The sequence below is a fragment of the Tiliqua scincoides genome, chromosome 4 (assembly GCF_035046505.1).
Source record: "Tiliqua scincoides isolate rTilSci1 chromosome 4, rTilSci1.hap2, whole genome shotgun sequence".
In the NCBI taxonomy this organism is placed as follows: Eukaryota; Metazoa; Chordata; class Lepidosauria; order Squamata; family Scincidae; genus Tiliqua; species Tiliqua scincoides.
The window spans coordinates 77,716,145-77,742,725 of record NC_089824.1 but is presented as its reverse complement, the minus strand read 5'-3'; the positions used below and the strand labels follow the sequence as shown (position 1 = coordinate 77,742,725).

Genomic DNA, 26,581 nt, shown 5'->3' with positions numbered 1-26,581 from the left:
CGCTCAGCGGTCATGTGGACTGCCAAGCAGTGGAGAGGTAGGTGGGTGCATAGGGGGAGGAGGCGTTTTGGGGGGAAGGGAGCAGGGCGGGAGGGAGGGCTGGCTGCCTGACATGGAGGCTCTTGTTTCTGTGCCGACCTTTGGATCACATAGAATCGAGTAGCCCCATCGCAGGGGTACTCACTTTACCCGGGGGAAGGGAACAAAAGTCCCCTTCTCCCAAGGAGGAGGCAAAAGCTGCCTGGAGCATGCAGGATGCAGTGGCAGCCATTTTCAGCACTACTGCAGCCCCGCATACCAGGTAGCTGAGGATTGGGCTGTGAGTTCCCAACACTAGCCAAAATCATTCTGTAGATCCAGATCACCTGTTGCTCAAAATTATATGCTAATAGTCTTTTTAACTCAAGTAGGCAAAATAATTTGTGAACTCAAATCTCTTAATATCTCAGCTGTTTTCTGTAACAGTATTTTATTGCTTATTTTTTCAAGTTCAAAATGGAACCAAAGTTCCATAAGTTTTGATTCCAAACAATCATCTTTCCTACATATATTTCTACATATGAAAATAAGACAATGATAATTTATTTCACGGAAGGAACTTAAAATGGTGCCATTGGGTGCTCATGTGACACAAGTATCTGTTCTGAGCGTTAGCTAAACCACGCAGTATCCTGAGTACTACCATTTTTTCACTTCCCTGATCTTTGAGCAATTATGAAAGGATTGTAAAGCTCAGCTCAGATCACATTATGGCCAGTTCCTCATGGTATAAAAATTGCCATGTTGGGACATCTTGAAATGGCAACCACGTATGAAGTGAATGGTTGTTTCCATTCATGATCACACTCTGACTAGGACTGAATAACACACTGGCACTAATTCTTGTTCACAAACCCAAGACCAAACTCTGGGGTTGTTTCCAATGTACAAGGTCAAGTGGTCAGTATAGGTTTGTAAGGAACTCCAGGGAAGCATTAGAAATGTGAAATCTGCCTTACAACTTCAGCTTCTTGTAGGAAATAAAGTGTGATTTTTCCATTAAAAACAAAACTTAATTGGTTCACCTGGTGTGAGTGCAAATTTATTCAGAGAATCAGTAGAGCTATAATACTATCTTGTCATCCTCTGGTACCCAAAGCTGGATTTGCAGCACTTAAAAAGAAGGGATAAGAACATAAGAACAGCCCCACTGGATAGGGCCATAGGCCCATCTAGTCCAGCTTCCTGTATCTCACAGCGGCCCACCAAATGCCCCAGGGAGCACACCAGATAACTAGAGACCTCATCCTGGTGCCCTCCCTTGGATCTGGCATTTTGACATAACCCATTTCTAAAATCAGGAGGTTGCACATACACATCATGGCTTGTAACCCATAATGGATTTTTCCTCCAGAAACTTGTCCAATCCCCTTTCAAAGGCATCCAGGCCAAATGCCATCACCACATCCTGCAGCAAGGAGTTCCACAGACCGCCCACATGCTGAGTAAAGAAATATTTTCTTTTGTCTGTCCTAACCCTCCCAACACTCAATTTTAGTGGATGTCCCCTGGTTCTGGTATTATGTGAGAGTGTAAAGAGCATCTCTCTATCCACTTTATCCTTCCCATGCATAATTTTGTATGTCTCAATCGTGTCCCCCCTCAGGCGTCTCTTTTCTAGGCTGAAGAGGTCCAAACGCCATAGCTTTTCCTCGCAAGGAAGGTGCCCCAACCCAGTAATCATCTTAGTCGTTCTCTTTTGCACCTTTTCCATTTCCACTATGTCCTTTTTGAGATGCGGCTATCAGAACTGAACACAATACTCCAGGTGTGGCCTTACCATCGATTTAATATTAGCCGTTTTGTTCTCAATACCTTTTCTCATGATCCCAAGAACAGAATTGGCCTTCTTTACTGCCGCCGCACATTGGGTCGACACTTTCATCGAGCTGTCCACCACCACCCCAAGATCTCTCTCCTGATTTGTCACATACAGCTCAGAACCCATTAGCCCAGTGGTTCTCAAACTGTGGGTCGGGACCCACTTGGTGGGTCGCGATCCAATTTCTGGTTGGGTTGTAAGAAGATGGCAAAAGACCTAGGTGGCGCCATTTTGGAAGTGGGCAAAGCCTGGGTGTTGCCATTTTAAGCTTCCTGGCATTGAGACACAACTAAGAGCGACTTGCACATGTGCAAAGAAAGCAGCGTGCCGATTTTCCCCAGAAAGCGTGCTGCTGCCTTCCAGCTGGACCTCCCTCGGCACTTGCAGGCTTCCCTTAGGGGGCCAATCACGGAGTGCAGGCTTGGATTGCAGGCAAAGAAGGACTGGGAGAGACGTGGACAAGCCAGCCAGGTTTCTCCCCACCAACCTTTGTCAACTTGGCTGCCTTGATGGGATGGGCTGCCTCGGGGTTGCAAAACAGAGCAGCTCCCCCCCCCCCCGCAGCTGGACTGGGCTGGAGAGTGTAGGCGGATACCTGAACACAGGGCTTGGGTGAGTAGAGGCAGACCCGCGTGATCTCCCCTCTTGTGAGCCTGCCTTGAAAGCAGCATCGCCACCGCCACCACCCCACTGCCGTTCTCGTCCTCTGCATCACAACCTCTCTCCCTCTCTGAAATCGCCTGGAAGCCACGATCCTTTCCTGCCCTGGCTAGTATGGTCTCTCTTTATATCTTTGCTGGGGTGAGGGGGGATCCCTGGCTGCCAAGAGAGCACCCAGGAGGAGGAGGAGGAGGGAGGGCAAGCCTGGCATGTGGGGGGGGGGGAAGCACCCAAGGAGAGTGCTGCTCCCCCAGTCGCTTCTCAGATGTGCACCCTTCTCCTCTTCTTACTTCTCTCTTAGGCTGCAATTCTGTCTACTATTTCCTGGGAGTAAGCCCCATTGCCAATAATGGGAGTCAATTCTGAGTAGACATGCTTAGGCTTGGGGGAGATGAGGGGAAGCGTCCCTGCTTATCTTCCTTCTGAGGGGGACACTACTGTTTTTATTTCCTTTATTTACAAAAGCTCCAGCTATTTCTTGTATTGAGGTGCATGAGTAGGGTGCATTTGTTTCTGGCTAGTGCTGAGCATAGCCACATCAATAGCAACATCAATAACCACATAAATGTTTGTTAGTTTCAAGCGCAATACAAGAAGTAGCTTGAGATGTTGTAAATAAAAGCAGTAGTAAATAAATACACAAATATTTTGTTCCAGATGTAGTTTTATTTTTTGCTTGATAGCAATGGTAGCGAGGGCAGGGAGAACTGGAAGAAACTTCTGAGCTGGAATACTGTCTCATGTCATTTACAGTTTGAGTTTCTAGGCAAGAACTTCCTGCTTGATGACATCACTTCCGGCTCTCACACTACAGTGATGTAACTTCCTGTTTGACGATGTCATTTCTGGCTATGACATCACTTCCAGGTTGCTGACATCACTTCTGGTGGGCCCCAGACAGATTGTCATTCTCAGAAGTGGGTCCCGGGCTAAAAGGGGTGAGAACCACTGCATTAGCCTGTATGTGTTGATTTTTTTGCCCCAGCGTGCATGACTTTACTCTTACTTACATTGGAACGCATCTGCGATTTTGCTGCCCATTCTGCCAGTTTGGAATGATCCTTCTGGAGCTCCTCTGGTCTTCACCACTGGTCAATCACTTCTGGTCTTCACCACTCGGAAAAGTTTGGTGTCGTCTGCAAACTTAGCTACCTCACTGCTCACCCCTGTCTCCAGGTCATTTATGAAGAGGTTGAAAAGCACCGGTTTCAGGACAGATCCTTGGGGCACACCGCTTTTCACCTCTCTCCATTGTGAAAATTGCCCATTGACACCCACTCTGTTTCCTGGTCTTCAACCAGGTCTCAATCTATGAGAGGACCTGCCCTCTAATTCCCTGACTGTGGAGTTTTTTCAGTAGCCTTTGGTGAGGGACCGTGTCAAACGCCTTCTGAAAGTCCAGATATATAATGTCCACGGGTTCTCCCGCATCCACATGCCTGTTGACCTTTTCAAAGAATTCTATAAGGTTTTTGAGGCAAGACTTACCCTTACAGAAGCCATGCTGATTCTCCCTCAGCAAGGCTTGTTCGTCTATGTGCTTTGAGATTCTATCTTTGATGAGGCATTCCACCATCTTACCCGGTATAGATGTTAGGCTGACCGGCCTATAGTTTTCCGGGTCCCCCCTCTTTCCCTTTTTAAAGATTGGTATGACATCTGCAAAGTCATCTGCAAAGTGAGGAATCTTAGGGACAGGAGTACACAATCCTACTCCCTTAATCCCTGACACCAAATTAGCTGTATGCAGCAGCTGTAAAGTATCTGATTCTTAGCACAATCCCTGGGAAGTAAATTAAACTGATTTAAAGTATGGATCTTATTAGATGTGCCTGTTTGTTAATTTATCATATTATATAGACAAAACAGAACTAAAGTACTAATGAGGATTCTAACAACTAGCAAAAGACATTACCAAGAACTACATCATTTACAACAGAAGTTGTTGCTATACCATGTTTTTAATTAGGTACAAGTCAAATGAAGAATATGTCTATGTTCGTGGAAGGGGAAGAGGAAAATACATATGTGAAGAATGTGGAATACGCTGTAAGAAGCCCAGCATGTTGAAGAAGCATATTCGCACGCATACAGATGTCCGTCCTTATCATTGCAACTATTGCAATTTCTCCTTCAAGACTAAAGGTAAGAGAGCTTGTCAAGACTAACCTCTTGGGTTCTTTTTTCCAACTTGTTAACTGCTTTTTTGATAAGCATAAATAGGAAAGGCAAAGATGCAAGGCAAAGTAAATGAATTGTTTGCATGCCAATTCTTATCAGGTGTGGATAGAATAGAATAAAGAATAGAATCATTTCTCAATGACCAGGTTGTGATTCTTGGTAGCGCTATAGGATGTCTGCTGCTTGTTCCCCTTGCCAGTGGCGTCACTAGGGTTCGCGTCACCCGGTGCAGGATGCCAGCACGTCACCCCCATGCAGTGGGCGGGACAATCTCCCAGGTGGTGGGTGTGGTGATGTACCATCACTCCACCCCCACTGGTTTTTTGGCTGTACCTTTTGATAGAACAAAGATAGAACACATTCTGCATGAATTACGCATTGATTGATATATAACATGATGGTATTATTCTTCCAAACTGTGATTTTAGTGATTTTGGTCACTAGTGGTGTCAACTTACTAACGCCTTATTGCAGCAGTTCTCAAACTTTTAGCACTGGGACCCACTTTTTAGAATGACAATCTGTCCAAGACCCACTAGAAGTGATGTCGTGGTGGAAGTGACATCATCAAGCAAATTAAAATAAGTTTAAATAATTAAAAGTAAAACAAATAATTAAATAAGCAGAAGGCAACCTTGGTCCAGCAAGTGAATTTCCTCTGTAACCTGCCTGCAATAAAACCCCCCTCCAAAATCAGTAAAGTTTTCAGTCCTACCCAGTGTCCAGTTCAATTTAAGAACTTCTGTTTAAACCAGATCACTGTCAGGATCCACCTGGCTTTGCAAGTCTCCAAAAAGTTCATCTTATTAACTGAAGCCTCTGTTTTGATCCCTTTTAGTGGGGGGGGGGGGGCTGCCTTCTGGAGCATTTGTTGAGCTCCAGTTCCATCAGATCAGGACCATTCTGGTGGCTTCAATTCCCCTTTGCCTGACCTGACCACCAGTCAAGGCACCTTTGCTTACTTGCAAGTAAACGCGACCGTGAGGCTTAGTTTCGCTTTCCATAGGGCTCAATACATTGGTCTGCTTGGGGAGAGGGACTTCCTTCTCAGGTGTTCTTGGGGGCTACATTCATTGGATCAGGACCATTTAGATGTCGTTGGATTCCTCTCAGCCTGCCCTTTCCGATGGACTAAGGCAGGGTCACCTACTCACGAGTAAGCACACGATACAGCTTGGTTTCACTTTCCTTAGGGCTCCATGCATTTTTTGTTCCCTGGTTTTTGACCATAACATTTGATAGAAATGAGATATTTCACTCTGGCTTTTTGCATTGCATTCTACTGGAAATTCCACATCCAACGGTATATAACATGAACTCCTAACCACCGCGATTTTAGTGTGTCACCCCCCTGTGCACGTTAACTGGTGCAGCCCGCACCACCCGCGATGGCACTGCCCCTTGCTATTTAATGTCTACACGCAACTGTGAGTGAAGTCTTCTGGAGTTTTAGATTACAGAATCCTCATTACATTAATGATACCCATTTCTGTCTCCCTCTTTTCATCTGACCCTGAAGGAGACAATAGAGACTTTGAACTGATGTCTGGCAGCTGTGTGGGACTGGATGGGAAGAGCAAGCTGCAACTCAGTCCAGATAAGACTGAAGTGCTGCTAGCTGCATGCTGGACCAATCTTGGAGATGGTGTTACACCTATGTTTGATGGGATAGCATTCCCCCTTAAAGAGCAGGTTCATGGGCAGGAGGTGCTCTTTGATTCTGCTGATTTCCCCTGCTAACTGGTTAAGAGGCACTTTTTCAAGTGGGTGCTCCTCTTTTATTTAGCAGGGGGAGAGTAACTGGCCCACCTCACCCCAGCAGTGTCTTTTCTAGTGGCTGTCTGCTGGTGTTGCATCTTTTTAGATTGTGAGCCCTTTTGGGACAGGGAGCCATTAGATATTTGATTTTCTCTGTAAACCGCTTTGTGAACTTTTTGTTGAAAAGCAGTATATAAATACTGTTGTTGTTGTTGTTGTTGTTGTTGATTCAGTGCTTTCCCTAAGTGCCTAGTTGGTGTCAGTGATGAGAATCCTTTATCCATTTCAGCGGATTTGCCAGCTGCAGCCTTTCTTGCAGAGGTCCAATCTACTTACAGTCAGTCATGCTCTCTCACCTTCATTTTGAACTTCTACTATAGTGCGTTGTTCATGGGGATGCCCATGAAAAGTGTTTGGAAACTCCAATTGGTGAAAAATGTGGCAGCCAGCTTTTAACCAGGTGTGCTAGGTGGAATCACATAACTGTAGATTTTTTGTGACTTTCATTGACTAACAGTTTATTCCTGGATTCAAGTTGCTTGTTAAACTTCAAGGCCGTAAATCAAAGGTTTCCAAACTGAGGCATTGCACCTCCCCAGCCAGGGACCCTCTGTTGCTGCCCCCTTAAAGGGGCAGGGTGACTCTGGTGTGATTGCCACCATTGCACCACCCCTGGGGACAAAAGGTTTTTTTTTACTTACAGAGGGTTGTTATGGCTCTTTGGAGGGTCCGGGAAGGCCATGACCCTCTCTGCAGGTCTCTCTGCACCTCCAAACTGCTGTAGACAGTAAACTCTCAGGGAGAGTTTGGGAAGGCTGCTCTTGGGGCCTGGACACCTTAAGGATCATCTTGTCTCATATGTGCCTTCTTATGTATGTTAATCATCAACTGAGGCTATGTCCTTGGTGTTTTACTTTCTGAGGCATAGCACGCATCCGAAAGAATAGGATTGGGGCACTAAGCCTCCCTAAAGAGGTTCAGGTGGCACCTAACTTGCACTCCTTTAGGAAACACATGATAATCTAGTTCCTCTGTTGGTGGGAATGATGTCTGGCTATGAGTGGTGGTGGGTGGGTGGGTGGTATTGTTTTGTGGATTTTGCTATACTGTTGTTGCCTTTTTAATCAATCTAAATTTTGGGCTCTTCTTGTTGCTGTCTGATCTTAGAAGCTAAGCAGGGTTAGGCCTGGTTAGTATTTGGATGGGAGACCGCCTGAGAATACCAGGTGCTGTAGGCTTATACCATAGTCTTTCGAGACTGAAGGTTGCCAACCAAGCTATCTTGGGTTGTACCAGGCAGAAAGGTACAATAAAAATATAATAAATACCTGCCATCCAGATTTTTAAAATACTTACAAAGTGAAATGTCAAATATGTGCATTAGCATTCAATTTTATATATCCTAGGGTAGGTTTTTTAAATTAAAAATTTTTATTCTGGTTTTCAAAAATTCAAAGCAATGTACAATGAAATAATTTATAAAATGTATATAAAACAAATAAAATGCAAAGTACATAATCAGCAACAGACAAAAGCAGTTTTAAAAGAAGGGTCTTGACCTGCCTGTGAAAAGAAGAGAGGTCTCTGGAGTGTGTTTTAGTTACCTCTTTGAGCTCCCTACTTGGTGAATTCACTGACCTCATTGCATCATAGGATCCCATGGACATTTCTGGCATAACACCCAAACAGTGAGGCCAGCAGAGACTGTGCCAGTTTATCATTATTGGGAGCAGTGTCTCTAGAGAAAAGGTGCTTGCCTTTTTCAAAAAAGCATATTATTCTCTGTTGGGAGTGCAGGCAGCTGCCACACAGATTTACCTTTAAAATGAGTTTATTCTACTTTTGCCTCATATCCGCTGGCCCTGATTTCAGATCCCAGATTTGTTATGTTTTCATTTTGGCAGATGAGTCACTACATAGTATAATTAGACTAAAACAAAACCTACGATGTTTTAAACCTATATTATTAAGATGACTCTAAGGAAAATGAAATGAGTGTGTAATGCTTTGCACACTGGAAGAACTATATTAAAACATTCTCTGGTTGGGAACTCTTTGTGAGTTCAGCATGTGAACAAGGACTGAAGCATGCTCGTGTAAATTCTACCATTTAAATACTTAAAAAATGAATATTAACTTTGTGCAGTAATTTGATGAGATGTCATTATACCAAGTTTTAACTTAATTACACTTCTCACTTCAACAGAAACATTCATTTTTATTTGCTTCTTTCAATAGACAAATGTAAATATAATAAACTGCATATTTACATGGCTGTGGGTAAACATGTAAATTACTGTAGTATTTGTTCTTATAATTAAGGTGCTCTGTTGTAGTTCACAGAGTGCTGTAATGAAAATATGTTCTGTGAAGAGACAATGCTGCAAAAATGGTTTGTATAAAGTAGGAAAATACTCAGAAGGTAGCCTTGACTATCATTTGTTACTAATTCTGAATTTTGGCCAAGCCCAACCTTGCTTTGCTTATTTCTGTACACTAATAAAATTAATGTTGGATTCCTAGGGAACAGAAGATATTTACTGACTAGGTGGACCATATTGTAATAACATTGTTACGCTACCAGGCAAGGTATCAACTATATAAAATCTTTTACAGCAACTATTTGTATTCACAAGAGAAATGAGAACTCTCATTTCTCTAGTGTATCAGTTCTTTGCACATCTTTCTCCAACCATTCTAGTATGTGTCCATTAGAAAACGGTATGTTGGAGAGAATGGGCCTCTTAACAGTCAAGCACCAAATGAAGTTCCATGTGTAGTTGTCTACAGAGTTTGAAATGCTGAACACCTTATTTTCTCAGTGTAGCTGCATAAGAAGGGCCCGCTGGATCAGGCCAAGGGCACATCTAGTCCAGCTTCCTGTATCTCACAGTGGCCCACCAAATACCCAAGGTACAGATTAAGTCTCATTATTCACAAGGGTTCCCTTACCAGAACTAACACGGAATGCAAAAATCGCATTAAAGCAATTCCATTTAAAAAATAATGTCCCTTTGCTAGGCAGATTAAAGGCCAGCTTTGCTGACCTTTGTGATGTAAGACAGAGTCATTAGACAAACAGTTCATCAATCAGGCTCTCTCCAGGTGCTTAGAAAGGCTTCACTCTGAGGCACAAACCCCTCCCTTCACCCAGAGTGCAGTGCTGGGAAAGAATGCAAAGTGATGCTCAGGGGTAAGGGAGGGGTCGCTTGCCTTGGAGTGAAGCTGTTCTAAGTGCCTGGAGAATGATTGATGGATCGGCAGCTGGCTGCCTTCTCATGCATTAACAAGGCTATTGTTAAATGACTTTTTTCCTTTAATTTAAAGGACCCTTCTCATCGCGTTGAGATAAAACTTTGGTGAAAAATCCGTGAATAATTAGGTTATACCTGTAGTATGTCTAATCATAATGCAACACATTGTTTGTTTTCTTAAGGAAACCTGACAAAACATATGAAGTCCAAGGCGCATAGCAAGAAGTGTATGGATCTGGGAGTCTCAGTGGGATTAATAGATGATCAAGATGTAGAAGAATACGGTAAAAGTTTTAAAAATGCTTTCTTTTTAGTGCTTTTTGTGTTTGTTTTCTCTCATACACATTTACTTTTCCCTATGCGAACCTTTCTCTTAAACTACTTTCATGGGGTGGGAGGGCGTACACTGGATTGGAAATGAATCTGAATAACTTGCACCCCTTGACTGCTGGGCATTTGAATGTAGTGTCTGATCCAGGAAGATGCCACATATGTTTGAAAGTGAGATCTCTCTGAATAACAGGACAATGGAGGTTCCATGTTCAGTCTCTTAATTCAGGTGTTCTGTTTCCCACCCAGAGGGATGGGAGAGCACACATGAACCCAAGACCAACACCTGTCCTCACTGCAGGAATACAGTGCGGGAGGGAGAGGGGATTATCATATGAAAATACCAAATGTCTTTCCATTATAGTCATTAGAACAGATCCAGGTTTGGCCATTGCACATATATGTGATACACTTTGGATCTCAAGTGCTTGCTTTGTTGGTTCTTGGCCCTTAAAGGCAGTAGGCCTGATTTACATTCTTAAAGCTGAGGTATTCAGTCTGTGCGTTGGGCCTCTCTGGGGAGGCATGGCTAGCGTCCAGGGGCATCGTGAGGCATCTCAGGGAGAGAGGTGACCATAATTGCTCAGCTCAGCTGCACCACGTGCTGCCTCCCTACTTGCTGCTTTTCTTCGACTGTGAACAAGGTGGATGGGGCAGTGTGAGGTGGGGAGGGCTGTGAAAGATGGTGGGGGGAGCTGGGGGAGCCTCCCCACCAAACAGAGAGAAGGCTGGCTGGGAGGTGCGCAGAGCAGAGAAGGCTGACTGGGAGGTGAGGAGAGAAGGCTGACTGGGAGAGTCTGGGAGGTGTGCAGCGCTTTCCTCTGCTTGGGAAGAAAGGAGCCCAGCCTACTCTTAGTGTGGGGGGGGGAGGTGCCCCAGCCTGCATTCCTCCGTCTTGCCTGGGGGGAATAGGGGTGGCATCTGCATGCTGGTGTGTATGTGTGTGAGCATACCGAGTAAGATTACAACTCACCCCCAAAGTAGATGTGAGCATGCTCCCATCTACTTTGGGGGTGAGTTGTAATCTTACTTGGTGTGGCTGCAATACAATCCACACTTTCCTGGGAGTAAGCCCCATTGACTCAAATGGGACTTACTTCTGAGTAGACCTACATAGGCTTGGGGTCCTTGTCATCTTAACCAAGGATCTTCACCTTTCTCTTTTTCTCCCCCTTCAAAAAAGAAAAAAAGCCACTCTTGATGGCTTTGTCTCCGAAAATTGATTAAAAAATAAAAATACCCATTCCTTTTCAGTCATCCCCCTTTTTCTTCCTGCCTCCGGGGGCGGGGGGTACTTCCCATGTTGGCTGCTATTGTAAGACAAAAGGCACAATCCTAGCTAGGTCTACTCAGAAGTAAGTCCTATTGTGTTCAATGGGACTTGCTCCCTGGAAAGTGAGGTTAGGATTGCAGCCAAACAGTCTTTGGCTGCAATCATAAAAGTGATTATCAATCATAAAAGTGATACTGAACATAGCCAAACAATCCTAGCTAGGTCTACTCAGAAGTAAGTCCTGTTGTGTTCAATGGGACTTACTCCCAGGAAAGTGAGGTTAGGATTGCAGCCAAACAGTCTTTAGGTCTCAGTTTGCATCAGTTTGCAATTAGCAGATATACACAAAACAAAGTCTTCCCCTCCCCCAGCAAATTCATCACTTCCCTCCTCCCTTTCCAAAACCCTCCAGGTGTGCTGCTAGCTAACTGAGGGCACAAGCCTAACCAGGTCTACTCAGAAGTAAGTCCTATTTTGTTCAATGAGGCTTACTCTCAGGTAAGTGTGGTTAGGATTGCAGCCTCAGAGTGCTGGCAGCTGTTTTTTTGTTTCTAGTGTATAATTATAACACCTTCATCCCCATTTGGGGGGTAACTGAGGTGAAGTGTTGTAATGGGGGCCAATGGCCACAAGGATCAGGAGCTGTGAGCCGGAAAAGTTCGAGAACCACTGAGTTAAAGGAATGAATTATTCAAATGTTAAAACTCTTACCTGTTGTCCACAATCCAGCAGAGAATCAGGCTTGCAGAATGAGGTCATGAGGTGATACAGGCACTCTTGATTTCTGTGAATTTCAGTCATACTGAAATATACCCTGGAGTATAGCCATCAGACTGGAAAAGGTGAAGTGCCACAAGATGAGTACGGTACACACATGGCTGAACTTTTTTGTGTTGCACAGTTTTATTTTGGAACCTAAATAAACTGCTTAGTTGCCATATGTGGAATCTGCATTGTCAAGACTTTCACCTATAGAAGAAGAGTTGTAGAACATTTTCAGTTTTAACTCAGTCATTTGAATTGAAAGGAACACCTATCGGAAGAATAAGAGTTAGTGATCATTTAACAAATCTTGCTACAAAGAAAACTGATCTGGCTAGCTACTGTAGAATCAGGGTATCAATTCTTTATCGGTGTTTTTATCTGGTGCTGAGTACTGAATTACTGGGCCTAAAAAATTCACATAGATCCATGTTTTATGTGAATATTGGATACAAGAAACATGAGTAGAAGGTGCCTAGTCCTACATTTCTAATTGACTCAAGCATCTCAAAAAGTGATACTGAACATAAATGTGTTTGAAGCACAATTACAGGACAGCTGAATTAAACAAAATATGATATGAATTAAAATTAGACTTGCATTTTCACCCAATATTGTTTTAAGACATAATCGGTGTGGTGTTTTGTTGTCCAGTGCCCTAGAGGGACATTGTTCATTCCTTCAGAGTGTGTGTTTCTGATGTGTTAAATAGTTTATTGGATTGTGGTGGGATTGGAAAGACAAAGTGGTGAATTTTACTGAAAGAGGCAGAAAGGGTGAAAGATTAATGTACTGTCTCATACTTGGCAGTCAATAGCAGAGTAAATGAATCAACCTGAATTCAGTTCTTAAGAGATGTGAAAAAGGTGACGTGGTTATCTCAGTTGGTATGACTCCATAACACCCTAAGCTCTTTTTACAGTGCATATTTAATTTTCCTATTGATAGAAGGAAAGGGGTAACTGTAATCTTTGTTATTGAACAACAGCATTCTTATTTTATGGACCTTTCATTTATGATGTCCCACACAAATAAGGTAACTGAGAAAAAAGGGGAGTGTGGGGGGGGAATGCTGAACTTTGCTTTCATTTGGATTGGACACCATGGTTCCTTCTAGTAGTCAAAACAACCAATCAGGGGACATTCTTGCTTATTAGGATTTAAAGAAAAAAGGGTAAGCTTCCATCCTGGTTTTACTATCAAATTTTGAAGGGCATTCAGCATACAATATGTTCAGGATTTTTTTATTCTAACTTAATTTCTTGGCCCAGGTGAATTTCAGAAGCCCTTCAGATGGATTGGCTGTGTGAGCGAGTGAGCTTTCTGTTTAATTTAGTCTAACAAGATTGCTAGGTGTAGCTTTGCTGAAGACAAGGATTGTACACTGGCAAGAGAGGATCTCAATTACTGCTAGAGCCTTTCCCATTGTAAGCTCTAGAATGGTTTTTTTTGTGCTTGTGGGTTTTTGTTGTTCACAGGCAGCAGTCCAATCCAGCTGCATAGGCAATTATCTGGATTACAGCCATACCTTTTTACTGTGGCTTAAAATACCCTGCATGCTTTTAGACCTCCTGCAGTCCTTCACTGGCACAAATAATGCATTTGTGTACTCCATATTAAAATCCACCAATTCATGAAATTCTTGAGGAGCTCCTTTCCCTAATCCTAGCCCATTATCAAGCTTACGATGTCTTCAGTTAATGCCAGAATGAAATTAAAACAGCTGTATAGATTCCTTGCCAATAAAGTCAGAATGAAAATGTTTTTATTTTCATATACCTGAAGGCAAGATAATAATTTAGTCCTAAGCTTGTAGATTGCACAATGTTTGAGTTTTAGGTGGGGGAGCAAGCAGAGAGTATGACTGCATTCATGGGAAGAGTTATTTTTGATCTGTTAAGACTGTGTGATGCTTCTAACAGAGCAGCTGCACATTCCCCATGTAGGGAATATGGCTAGAATATAGGGAGTATTCTAGCTCAGAATGTGGCTTAGAAAGTTTACAGCAGCAGAACTTGGTGGTGAGACAGTCTTCTTTGTTGGAATTATTACCTTTGGGGTGTTAGTGAATATCATTTAGTTTCACCTTTTGTGTTCCAAATCACCCTTGCATCTTTCATCTCCTTATCCAGAGAATGCCCTTTCCACCTAAAGTACAGGGCTACTATGTCTGGAATGCTGGCTTCTAAACTAAGCTGTCAGACCAGGTGAACCATTCAGTGTGATGTACTGCAACTTGAGGATATCGTTTTTCTCTGTGTTAGCCCAAGTTTTCATTGTGCATTCCTCCTAATTAGGTAATTAATGCCCTGGTCCTACTTTTATTTGGAAGAAAGTCATGCTGATTTCAATGAAACGCTTAAGTGTTTAAGATCACAGCCTAAGGTCACACCAGTGAAACTTGTTTCCTAGTAAATATGTTTAGGGCAAGCCTTTCAAGAAGAAAGGCCTTTTGGGGATCTCTAATGGAATCTTTACTCCACACAAATTACTGAACCTTTTTCAAGCCTTTGAAGCAATCCCCTTAGGAGTGTAAAGGACCCGATTTTCCCAAGAACTGGTGGCAACATCAGCTTCTCCTGCCCCTTTGAAACCAACAGTTTAGATGAGGAAGAGTGGGGAAATTGTCAAGGAGACAATTTCAAGTAGACATGACAAGGAATGGGGGGATAGAACTGTGACAAATAAACATGGAGACTTCAGTGATGCAGACTTATTGGGTAGTAGAATAGTGGGGCAGCGCTCTTGGCATGCAAGAGGATCTGGAGACAAGCAGCCGCAGATGAAAAGCAAGGTCATATTATGAGAGCTGTCAGGGGTTCTTGGGCTGGGAGAGGGGACAGGCTAATGGAGGCAATAGTTGTGATTGATTTTGGTAAAAGAATTTTGGTAAATGTTTGTTTAGTTCTGAAAATTCCTAAACAGTCTTTTGATGAAATTGAATTCAAATAAGCTAGACCTGCTTCTGAAACATTCATATGAATGCTCAACTCCTTTATCAAGGTAATAGTTTTTACAAAAATATATACTTGAGCCTTAGTGAAGTACATCCTGAACAATTGCAACTCCAGAAGCATTACCAAGTGATGTGAGATGCACTGTAGTTCCTTGCAGAGTAGTCCCATGTGGGGAGGTCCCCTTGCATTCCTTCCAGCTTGTTTTCCCAATCAGTAGCTGAGGGGAAGGAGGGTCTTCACTCCCAGCTGGCTGCTGTGTTTGCAAGTTATTTCAGCAACTCCTTTTTATGAAAAGGAGTTTGATTGTTAGCCAGTCCTTTGCTTCCTATTATTTCAGGGCAAACATCAAAACTTTTTTCATTTCTATGGCTTTCAGGCTCTTCCAAGAGATGTTACTGTTAGTCTCTGAGGCATTAAAGCACAGAGGCATTGTGGAAATATGTGAAAAGTAAATTTGATTAATAGCTTTTTGTAACAGCAATCTTAAGTAGGCAAGCATATTTAGCTGTGGTTGTAAGAACAACTCTTCCTGTCTTTGAGTACATACTTCTGGTTATGAAGTCAATACTATATTATGAAAATAGCATTTTTTTACATCCAGCTAAATTTTGATGCATACACTGTCTGCTGTATTCAGTATTTCATGACCCGTTTGGGGTTGTAATAACTGTACATTGGAACATAAGAAGGGCCCTGCTGGATCAGACCATAGGCCCATCTAGTCCAGCTTCCTGTATCTCACAGCAGCCCACCAAATGCTTCAGGGAGCACACAAGACAGCAAGATACAACCTGCGTCCTGGTGCCCTCCCCTGCATCTGGCATTCTGAGGTTCACCTCGAAAATCAGGAAGTTGCAAATACGCATCATGGCTTGTAACTTGTGATGACCTTTTCCTGCAGAAATTTGTCCAATCTAGGCAAGATGCCATCACTACATCCTGTAGTGTAGGCAAGGAGTTCCACAGAGTAACTACATGCTGAGTAAAGAAATATTTTCTTTTGTCTGTCCTAACTCACCCAACACTCAATTTTAGTGGGTGTCCTCTGGTTCTGGTGTTGTGTGAGAGGGAAAAGAGCACCTCTCTATTCGCTCTATTATTCCCGTGTAAAATTTTGTATGTCTCAATCATGTCCCCCCTCTTGTGCCTCTTACTTAGACTGAAGAGGCCCAAACGCTGTAGCCTTTCCTCATTATAGGTGCCCCAGCCCAGTAATCATTTTAGTTGCTCTCTTTTGCACCTTTTCCATTTCCACTATGTCCTTTTTGAGATGTGGCGACCAGAACAGGACGCAATACCCCAGGTGTGGCCTTTCCACCGATTTGTACGACGGCATTATAACATTAGCCATCTTATTTTCAATACCTCTTCTAATAATCCCAAGCATGGAATTGGCGTTCTTCGCTGCTGCACATTGAGTCATCACCTTCATTGAGCTGTCCACCAGCTCCCCAAGATCTCTCTCCTGATCTGTCACAGAAAGCTCAGAATCCATTAGCCCATATGTAGTTTTGATTCTTTGCCCCAGTGTGCATTGTAGCAGTGCAATGCTGCTTTGGGAAGCACCCAAGGCTTAGGCCTTGTTGCTTGAGGGAGTGTAGAAAGCAGAAGCACTGAAGGGACTTTGGGAGAAGGAACTGAAGTAGCAAGAAGTCAGAGCAAATGAATCAGAGGACAGACTGGTTTCAAATGTAGATGCCGGGGGAGAAGCCGGAAGAGGAACAGAGTGAGATCGAGAGAGAGTCCCTCTCCGGCCAGCTTTCTCAAGCTTTTATAGACTCTCAAAACACATGAAGCAATACTGATAAGCTACTAGTTACAACTAGCTGGGGCTCTAGCTAACCCCAAAATACATTCCTAGATAATGACCACTCAACATCCTGTTAATTCACAGAACTGGGCTCAGACTCAGCATATTTCAAGGCTGGCAGAGTGTCCTCTGCGCGCTGACGCAGGCGTGCCCGCTGTCATTGTTACCAAATACTAAAGCTAAGCCCAGCGCCTGTGCACTAATTACAACAGTGCATGACTTTACATTTACTTACATTGAAATGCATCTGCCATTTTGCTGCCCATTCTCCCAGTTTGGAGAGATTTTGCTGGAGCTCTTCACAATCTCTTCTGGTTCTTACTACTCAGAAAAGTTTGATGTCCTCCACAAACTTGGCCACCTTGCTGCTCAACCCTGTCTCCAGGTCATTTATGAACAGGTTGAAAAGCACCAGTCCCAGGACAGATCCTTGGGGGCACACCGCTTTTCACCTTTCTCCGTTGTGAAAATTGTCCATTGACACCCACTCTCTGCTTCCTGGACTTCTACCAGTTTTTAATCCATGAGGGAACCTACCCTCTAATTCCCTTACTGGAGTTTCCTCAGCAGCCTTTGGTGAGGGACCGTATCAAACACCTTCTGAAAGTCCAGATATATAATATCCACAGGTTCTCCCACATCCACATGCCTGATGAATTCTAAACGGTTTGTAAGACAAGACTTACCCTTACAGAAGGTAGTTAGCTGCATTTTAACAGTTTTATTTCTCCTTTAGTAGTGTTTAAAATAGAAGTAAGGCACAATTTCTTGGGTTAACCAAGTGTTTTATAAAGGAGCCATGTAACAAACTTAATGTTTGAAAGATAATTCATTGTGTCAATGAATTAGAATCCATGTTGTTAATTCTTTGACACAGCCATGATCTTCTCACCTGAATAAATGTATATTAAATTGTTGGATTACTGCTGGCCATGAAAACCTGCAAATATATACTGAAATACTACTTACTTTAAGCTCTTGCTTAATATTTCCAGAACACGACTGCATTTGTCACTTTCCTACCAAGTCTAACCAAAGTGGTTAATGTTTTGTTGATGGTGTTACAGCTGAGCTAAAAAGCACTCTGTTTAAGACATATTTTGGCAGAGAAGGGAAGTCTTATAATTCCTCTAACACCATTATTAGCAGCTTATTATAGACATTAGTGGAAACACCTGCATCAAGAAGAGAGCTTCTCATATTGCTGCCCCTTGGTAATGCATTTTTAGAGAATTACCCCTTACTTTCTAAACATCTTTCCTAATTGTTCCCAAATTAGCATACTGATTGTTATGGTGAAAGTTGTATGGATTGTTGCAGTGCTTGTATATTCATCACCTACTGAATATAGCTTATCATGTTGGGGATTACAAGCAGTCTTAGAATAAAACAGAATAGTATTTTCATCTTGTAACTCGCAAGGCTTTTAAAAAGTCAGTTTATAAACAGTATACACAACCTATCCCATACCTCCTTGCCTGTGTTTGGGTAGTAGTGTGTTAAGGTTTAAAAACTTTTATTTTGTGTGTTGTTGCTGCCCACTGCTTTTGGGAAATGTGTACCCCTCCCATGAGTATGTGCATATGCTTTCCTTCTCGCACACTCCTTCTCCTTTTCCTACTCAGGAGCCACCTCAGTTTTCTTACTGCCCTGGATCTAGATCAGACAGGCTACAACAGGCAAAGAGAAGAGAATTTTCTCTTCTGCTCTTCCTGAACTTTTTCACTTGCCTGAATTCTAGAAAATGTTCAGGAAGAATATTGAACATTCACATAAAGGTGAATGTAAAAAAAAAAAAATCAGCTCAGTCATATGTCTTAGTAGCTTTCATACATAAAACTGGGGAGGTGCTGAAATTGTGAGGTGAAGGCGTAGTGGGAGCCCCTCCCTCCACCAGGCAAAGAGCTGTAGAAAATTCATAAAATTACATTCACAAGTGGAGGAGCATGCAACTTCTTTCTAAAAAGTTAACATTTCTTAAAATCCACTGGATTTTCATTGCCAGCTCTCAGTTGTTGGTTTAAGTGTCAACTAGAAGATAACTGTGACTAGACTAGCTTTTGGCCTTTACTATTGTTGTCTTCTATTGTTTAGGTAGGCTTGTACAATAAACATTATTATACAGTTTTGGATCTTATTGTGCGCTACTGACAATCACACATAAAACAAATGGGTAGTGGTATATTCTAATGTTCAAAGAAAGAATTATTATTGGAATGAACTGTAGCGCCCAATCATATCCTCCCCCGCCCCACTATGCCGAAAAGGACTGCACTGTGTCCAGCAGGGGCAGGCAGATTGGGAGGCTTCAGGGAAGGGGAGTTATTTCCCCCTTATTCCTCTATAAGCCTACCACTCCGCAATTGGTCTTGGACCTGCTCCTGCTCTACAGCTAGTGCAAGTCTGAGAAGAAAAGGGCATGGAGGCTCTGAAAAGAGGAGACAAGATTCGGCATGTCCCATTGCTGCCAGATCCACCCTCTGCTGCAACCTTCCTGCACTGTTTCTCCCCCACCCTGTCATTGCCTTACCTTCTTCGGCAGGTCCAGCAATAGTCAAGAAGTGCTGCCACCTCTTGCAGCTCTTGTGGCCATCAACAGAACGCTATGTGCTTTGTCAGCAGCCAATTTGAAATGGGGAATGCTCTTCCGCAGTTGTACTGCCATGCCCCCAACAGCCCAGTCCGGAATAGGGTTGGGCTATTAATCTGACTTCTGCTTACCTGCTGGTCAAATGTATACCTAACGTAGGTATACCTAATCAGAAGATGCATCTTCTGATATTGCTACTATTGATGATATTAATTAGTGCCAGCAGCATGGTGTGCTATTAGTCACGTGTGTGGAAGTCTCAGGAAAAATACTTGAGTCAAAGGCCACCTGATTTGGCACTCGTCCCCATGTGTGCAGACTCAAGTCTGTCTATGTCTGGGTGTGCTTGTTTACTGTTTTTGCAGCATGGAAAACTTTGTGGGGCCATCATTCAGACTGGGCAAGCAGCAGGGAGGTTCCAGCCATGAGGCAAGGAAGGGTTAATGTATCCAAGCAGGAGCAGGGAGGTGAGAGACAGCTCTTTTGCTCATCTCTGATAGGAAGGGAGGAAACCATGATCATTGGATGCAGGATGGGAGGTTAGGTTTTTCTTTGACTGAGAGGGCAGAAAGACGGCCAAGAGGGTTCTTGCATTACAAATGGCCAGTGAGGGGAAGGAGGCAGGGAAGGCAGTTCATAGTGATCATGCTTTCCACTGTATGACATGGCTCAATTGTTACCTGGGGGAGGGGAATGACCGACTGAGGTGGGGCTACTTCTGAGTAGAGGTGCCACGGATTGGGTCGTCCTGGTAAGCCTTGCAGCTTCTGTGTGTGACCCTCCTCCCTCTTGCCGCTTCTCACCCAGCTTTCTGGGAGTCCCTTCCACCCTGTTTACAGATGGGAAGGGACATCAGGGGAGTGTTCAAAGAGAGATCCAACACACACCCCTAGGCAGCACCCTGTTTTTCCATGGCTGGGTTTTTAAAGGGGGGGTGACTTGACTCGAGTCATTTAGAGTTGTGAAGGGGCGACTCAGTGATCAGAAAGTGCCCCCATTAGGACTCTTTTTTCAAGTCGAGTCTTAGGGAAGTGGTGACTCTAGACTTGACTCAAGTCAAGCCACACTGGACCTTCCATCCCTGACAATTAGTACTAGTAGACAACTACTGCATTGGCTCTTTTCCCTGAAATGCTTGTTCTTCCCATGTGACGAAGCATTTGAACATGCATTCCCCCTAGAAAGTACTGGTGTGAAGTATTTGAGGGGAATATTTTTTTTTTATTCATTTATAATAAAATTTGTATCCTGTCTTTCTCTACAAAGCAACATAATATTGCTTTATTTTTTTTTTTTATAATAACAGCATAATTGCATAGAACAGTGTTATTCAAACTGTGAGGTGCAGCTCTTTAGGGAGGTGCCAGGAACTCAAAGGGGAGGCACGGGATGTCCTCTCGCAGCAATACAGTCACACCCCTGGGCAGAATACGAGCCCGTCTTCTGCCCGTTGTCTGCGCTTTTTTTTAAAGCAGAAGAAACGGGAGTTGCTCAGCTTCAAGAGTGGCTGCTGCCGCCCCGCCCTCTTCTCCCTCCACTCTGAGGCTGCCGCCTTCTGTGTTCGCTGCATGTTGTTTGCAAAGCTCTTCCACTCCAACCCCCATCTGGCAAGTACCGAACATGCTTAGCTTGCAGTCCTTAACCCTCCCTGATCCTTAAGATCCTCCCTGATCCTTGTCTGGTTGGTTCCTAGTTCCCAGCCTGGGATGGCTTCTATCAAAGTGAAATCTCTCTTTTCAACCCCCTCCCTCTTCCAGTCCCCCCTTTCGATCTCTAAGCCTTCCCACTTTCCTCCCCCTCTCCAAATAAAACGCTTCCTATTCTACAAGTCATCAGGACTCTTTGTTGCTTCCATGCAGTTGGCGGAGGGGGAGGGGAGAGACAAGCACACACTTTACTTGGCCAGGAGCAGAAAAGGGGTACTGTTTTTAAAGTGATTTATTATCTTGTTGTTTGACTGAAGAGGAAAGGCTGCATTTTTAAAGTGATGAATCTTGCTATTTGAAGGGAATACTCATCAGCCATTGATGAAGTGATTGCCAGCCCAATCCTATCCACACTTTCCTGGGAGTAAACCCCATTGCCTCTAATTGGACTTACTTCTGAGTAGACATGCATAGGCTTGAGCTGTGCATCTCTTAGTATAGGAGATAAATCAGCTTCCTAACCAAACCCTTATCAGCTCTGATATATTTTCATGGTCTATTTTTGTTTTCCCCACCAGGTGCTGGAAAAATTTAATTTCATTAAAATAATAAAGGGTTCAATCCTATCCAAGGAGAATGGAAGAAATGACTAGTTGGATTGGGGTCCGCAGGGGTGTGTGTGTGTGTAATGTTGATCAGACTGGTTGTTCACAAAGTTCATTTGATAAAACAATTCTATTGGTATGCTTACAAAGTTTAAAAAAATGAGTCCTCCTGGACCACACAAAATCTACCTACTCCAGCATCCTGTCTCCAACAGTGATCAGCAGCTGATCATTTATTTATAAAGCATTTATATTGCTGTGTATTAATAATATGTTTTTAAGATCTGCATTTAATTAATGATATGATTAATATAATTAATATTAATATAGTTAATATATTTAATATTATATTACAGTAAATATAATATTATAATATTATATTTAATATATTTAATATAGTTAATATTTCTGGCCACTTCCTGTTTAATGATGTGACTTCCAGCCCTCAGGAACATTATGGGGAGTCATGGCCAACAGACACGGGAGTCAAGGGAGCCACTGGCCGGAAAAGTTTGAGTACCACTGGCATAGAATACTCTGACCCAGGATGCTCTTTTATGCATATTTTAATTTAGCGTGTTCCCTTGTAGGTGAAAAGCAGCGACTGGGTTATGATCGGTCTGGATTTGATGCAGAAGATTCAGATGGTCCAGATGATGATGACAATGACAATGAAGATGATGACGATGACAGCCAAGCTGAGTCAGTTTTATCTGCCGCCCCCTCAGTTTCAGCCAGTCCACAGCATCATCCATCTAGAAACATTTCTCAGGAGGTCTCAAGCGCTGATGAAGAAATCAGAATTGCAGATTGTTTTGCTGGGGTTCACACAGATTCAATGGATGGCCTGCCAAAAGCACTTCTCACAAAGATGACAGTACTTAGTACAGTGCAGTCAGACTGCAGAAGCTCAGGGCCACTAGTAGCTGCTGTCCCCAGAGAAGCAAATGAAGGAAGCATGCAGAACAGAGCAACCAGCACAGAGTCTGTGGTGCCCTTTGAGACTCTTCCTAAGTCTCCATGCCATCAGATGTATGTGGACTACCCAGATGCAGAAGAAACATTAGGAAGTTCTGCTCCTGCTGTTACTACTGCAGCTTCCAAGGTAAGCAGACAGAATTTTTTGTTGCATAGGTATCCTTGGCTACATTTGTTAAGCAGTTGTTGGAAAGATTTCAGTGTAACTTCCAATACTTGAAAATGAGTTAAAATTTAATTATTAGATTTTATGTTATTTTTGCATTAGACACAAGCCATCAGCACGAAGAAATTAATTTTACTTTTCAAATATAGGTGTGGCTTCATTATCTGTGATGGTTCTGTTCTTGGACCCCCATAGATTGGTGGGTCCCATCAAAAATCATGGATAACTAAATCCACGGTTTCAGCCCCTTTAAATAGTCCAAACCACTCTGCTCCAGTCACTCTGGAGGGCTTTCTGAAGCTTGCAGTGGCCATGTGCATCCACCTGTGGCCTCTGCAGGCTTCAGAATGCCTTCTAGAGGGGAAAAAAGTAAAGAAAAGAAAAGTCACTTTTGGTTTTCATTTGAGAACCAGAAGTCACTTTATTTGCTTCTAGGAGACATTCCGAAGCTCACAGAGGCCGTGGGCAGATGCTCATGGCCTCTGTGGACTTCAGAAAGGCCCCCCGAGCAGAGCTGTGGTTGCCTTCAGAGAGGGTTCAGGTTGAGTCAAATTTGAGGATAGAAAATATGCAGATGAGTAGGCTCAACCTGTAAGTTTGACTGGCATGCAGCTTTGTAGAAGTAGATGCATAGTATGTATTTGTTATGTAAATACACAAAAAAGCCACAATACAACCCAGTTGCCACATGCATACAAGCCAGACTTCAATATTGTCAGCAGCAAAACAGAAAAGAATTTCTGATATTTGCCACAACTAGACCATAACAGTCTATGAGTAGGGCACTATACCATGTGAAAATATTATAAGCACTACTGTACATCCATCCACATAATCCATAAGGTAGTTTCAAGATCAGTTGTGCTGAAAAAGCACATCCTGGATGATTTGTAGTTTTGTTTTTTTAAGTAAGAAGATGGAATGTTAACCAACTATCTTCTTTAGAGAAGAAAATAGTGTTGGCATGGAGAAAAGGAGAGAATATTTTGGTCTTCTCAAATTTAACTAAAATAAAACAAAGGATCAGCAGTTAACTTTGTGCGTTCACTTCTCATTCAAAGAGAGTAGTCTGGGCTTACAGTATCATTGAACATTTTATTTATCTAGTTATTTAAATGAATTCTATCCCCCCCTTTCCTTCCAAATAATTTTGCAACGTTCAAAGCAGAAGTTCCATTAAAACATGGAATTTTCCCACCACAATTAGTCAAACAAATTTGGCTTACAAACCTGAGTTATTCCTGTCATGTTGTTTGCTTAGCAGATGCCCAGCTCTCCTTTGGTATGCTTTGCTGACATTTTTAGAAAATTAGAAAATTTTGAACCCATCATCTTACTGCTTTTGTGTGTTTCTGTTTCATGCTAGAATACAACTTCTGCAAGACTTTCCTCTCCACCCATGGACCAGAGTACACAAACCACAATGGTTGCTCCTTCAGTGGCCTCACCTTACCCAGAGATCCAAGAGCAGAAGCATCTAGATCAGACCATGAAATCAGCACCTCCCCAGACCCACCTGTTCAGTCACCTCCCTTTGCACTCACAGAAGCAAGCCAAGACCCCTTATGGGATGATTCCAGTGGGGGGGATCCATGTGGTACCTGCTGGCTTAGCCACATACTCGGCATTTGTACCCATTCAGGCTGGTCCAGTACAACTCACTTTTCCTGCTGTGAGTGTGATCCACCGAACTACAAGTGCTCTTGGCGATCCAGCCTGTGCAGTCTCTGGCACTGCCAATCATCTTGGTGTTGCTGAAGTGAACAGTGTTGTGCCCTGTATCCCAATAGGCCAGATTAATGTGCCAGGCATCCAGAGTCTTAGTGCACCAACCCTGCAGCCTCTTCCATCCCTCAGTATGGAGACTGTCAACATCTTAGGCCTGACCAACACCAACATTGCTCCACAAATACACCCTTCAGGGTTGACTCTAAACGCTGTAGGGCTGCAGGTTTTGACTGCAAACCCTTCTCCTCAAAGCAGTGGCAGCCCTCAGACACACATTCCAGGTCTGCAAATATTGAACATTGCACTGCCGACTTTGATTCCCTCAGTCAGCCCTGTGACTGCGGATTGTCAGGGCTGTCCAGAAACACCAGCTTCCAGTAACAAGGCCAGCGAAACTCATCAAGAACAGGGTCCTGCGAGTTTTGCCGAGGATCCTGGTCGGAACACCAGTGCTCTATCTCCTCAGGTGGCACCTGCCAACCAGCGGTACAAAGTTGAAAATCTGTCTGACCTGGCTCCTTCAAGCGAGTCCCAACAACGTGATAGCCCAGATAAACTGGACACTGAAAAGCCTGACTCAGAGAGTCGTATGAAACCAAAGTGCAATATCAATTCTGTTCAGGTTGAACAGGCTTCTGCATCAGAGCCTCCCATGAAGGTGAATTCTCTTTTATCCCGTTCCCCCAGCCATCAGACTGTCTCTCCTGATAGACAAGTACATAGACGAAAAGGGTTGCCTGAGAGGCAAAATACTGTGGAGTTTAGTGATGGCAGCAGTGATGATGAGGACAGACTTGTAATAGCAACCTAGGAGTTTCTGGTTTTATGTTTGATTGTATGTGTGTGCCCGTACGTGTGTGTTTTTGGTTGTTTTTTTTAAAGTAACACTTACTAGGTTTCTTTGCAAACCTCCCTTTTACTTAAAGCACATTTTTTCTGACACAAACTCATTACTAATCTTTGTGCAATCATGAACTCTTGACCAACAATTGTTGTTTCTTGTCAGCTCCGGCCATTTTTTGTACATGTTGTATAGACAATTGTGCCTTTTTTTGGAGTTTTATGTTTAGAAAACTGTACAGATTGTCAAAATTATATATATTATATGTATATTAAATCCAAGTAGTTGTGTTTCGTAAGTAAAACAAAAAAATCTTATGTTGGATGAAATAAATGATTAAATTATATGTTGCACTGTTAAATGTAAATTTTTATGGCTGTGGGGCAAAGTTTGTGTGTACAGACTGAGTATGTAAACTCCATATTTATTGTATCCATATTAGTCTTGGGTGAGGGAGGATCTGTCCTTCCTTCTTGTGTATGACATTAGCTTTACACTTAACAGAATCCCGTATCTGTGTTATTGAATTATTTCAGTAAAATTTTTTGTTTACTGACTTTACCACTGCTCAAGTTGTGCCTTCTTGATGTAAGGTGAGTCAACAGGAGAAAGTAATATTATTTTAACCAATTTCCAGCCTTGGTGTTCCCTCTTTGCACTTCATCCCCCATTAGTTGCTTAGGAAAATTCAGAAAATGGATGAATTATCTACTGTCATGATTTTTTAAAAAACTTCAGTAATGGGATTTTTTTTTTCTCCCTCAGAAGTTTTTTTAATATACTCACAACATGCAAACTATTTAAGAGACACAAGTCTCCAAATTTTCATAAGATGTATTTGTTGATCTCTGTTATTTCAAGGAAAACTAAAACATTTTGTTAATACCCACCTGTCACAAGAGCTTATTTGTTTGTGACAATGACCAAAAAAGTTTGGTTCGTGTGACTTTTTTATTTTTGCTGTAAAATAGAAACAAAGCCATGTTTTATTAAATTAAAATATGGTTGAGAAAGAAAATAGTGTCTCTTGATTTTTTAAAAATTATTTTTGGTTGGCTAGAGTAAGTAAATACCATAATGCATCAACTTAAAAAAAAATTGCTGATCATCTCAGGGCTTCTTCGTTCCTTCCAAAGTGCATTTCATAGTGGATGCCTTAGACCAGGGGTGTCCAAACATTT

General features: G+C 42.8%; 1 protein-coding gene across 2 annotated transcripts in view; it reads left to right on the top strand.

The window, feature by feature from the left end:
- The window catches only part of HIVEP1 (HIVEP zinc finger 1), a 110,045-nt gene extending 83,672 nt beyond the window's left edge, over window positions 1–26,373 (top strand). For both annotated transcript variants that reach the window (XM_066623942.1, XM_066623941.1), the window contains 4 exons: window positions 4,491–4,666; window positions 9,897–9,998; window positions 22,278–22,792; window positions 24,198–26,373. In XM_066623942.1, coding sequence (XP_066480039.1) covers window positions 4,491–4,666; window positions 9,897–9,998; window positions 22,278–22,792; window positions 24,198–25,370 — 1,966 coding nt within the window. In that variant the 3' untranslated portion in view covers window positions 25,371–26,373. The remainder of the gene's footprint in view (window positions 1–4,490; window positions 4,667–9,896; window positions 9,999–22,277; window positions 22,793–24,197) is intronic.
- The last annotated feature ends 208 nt before the right edge of the window (window positions 26,374–26,581 follow it).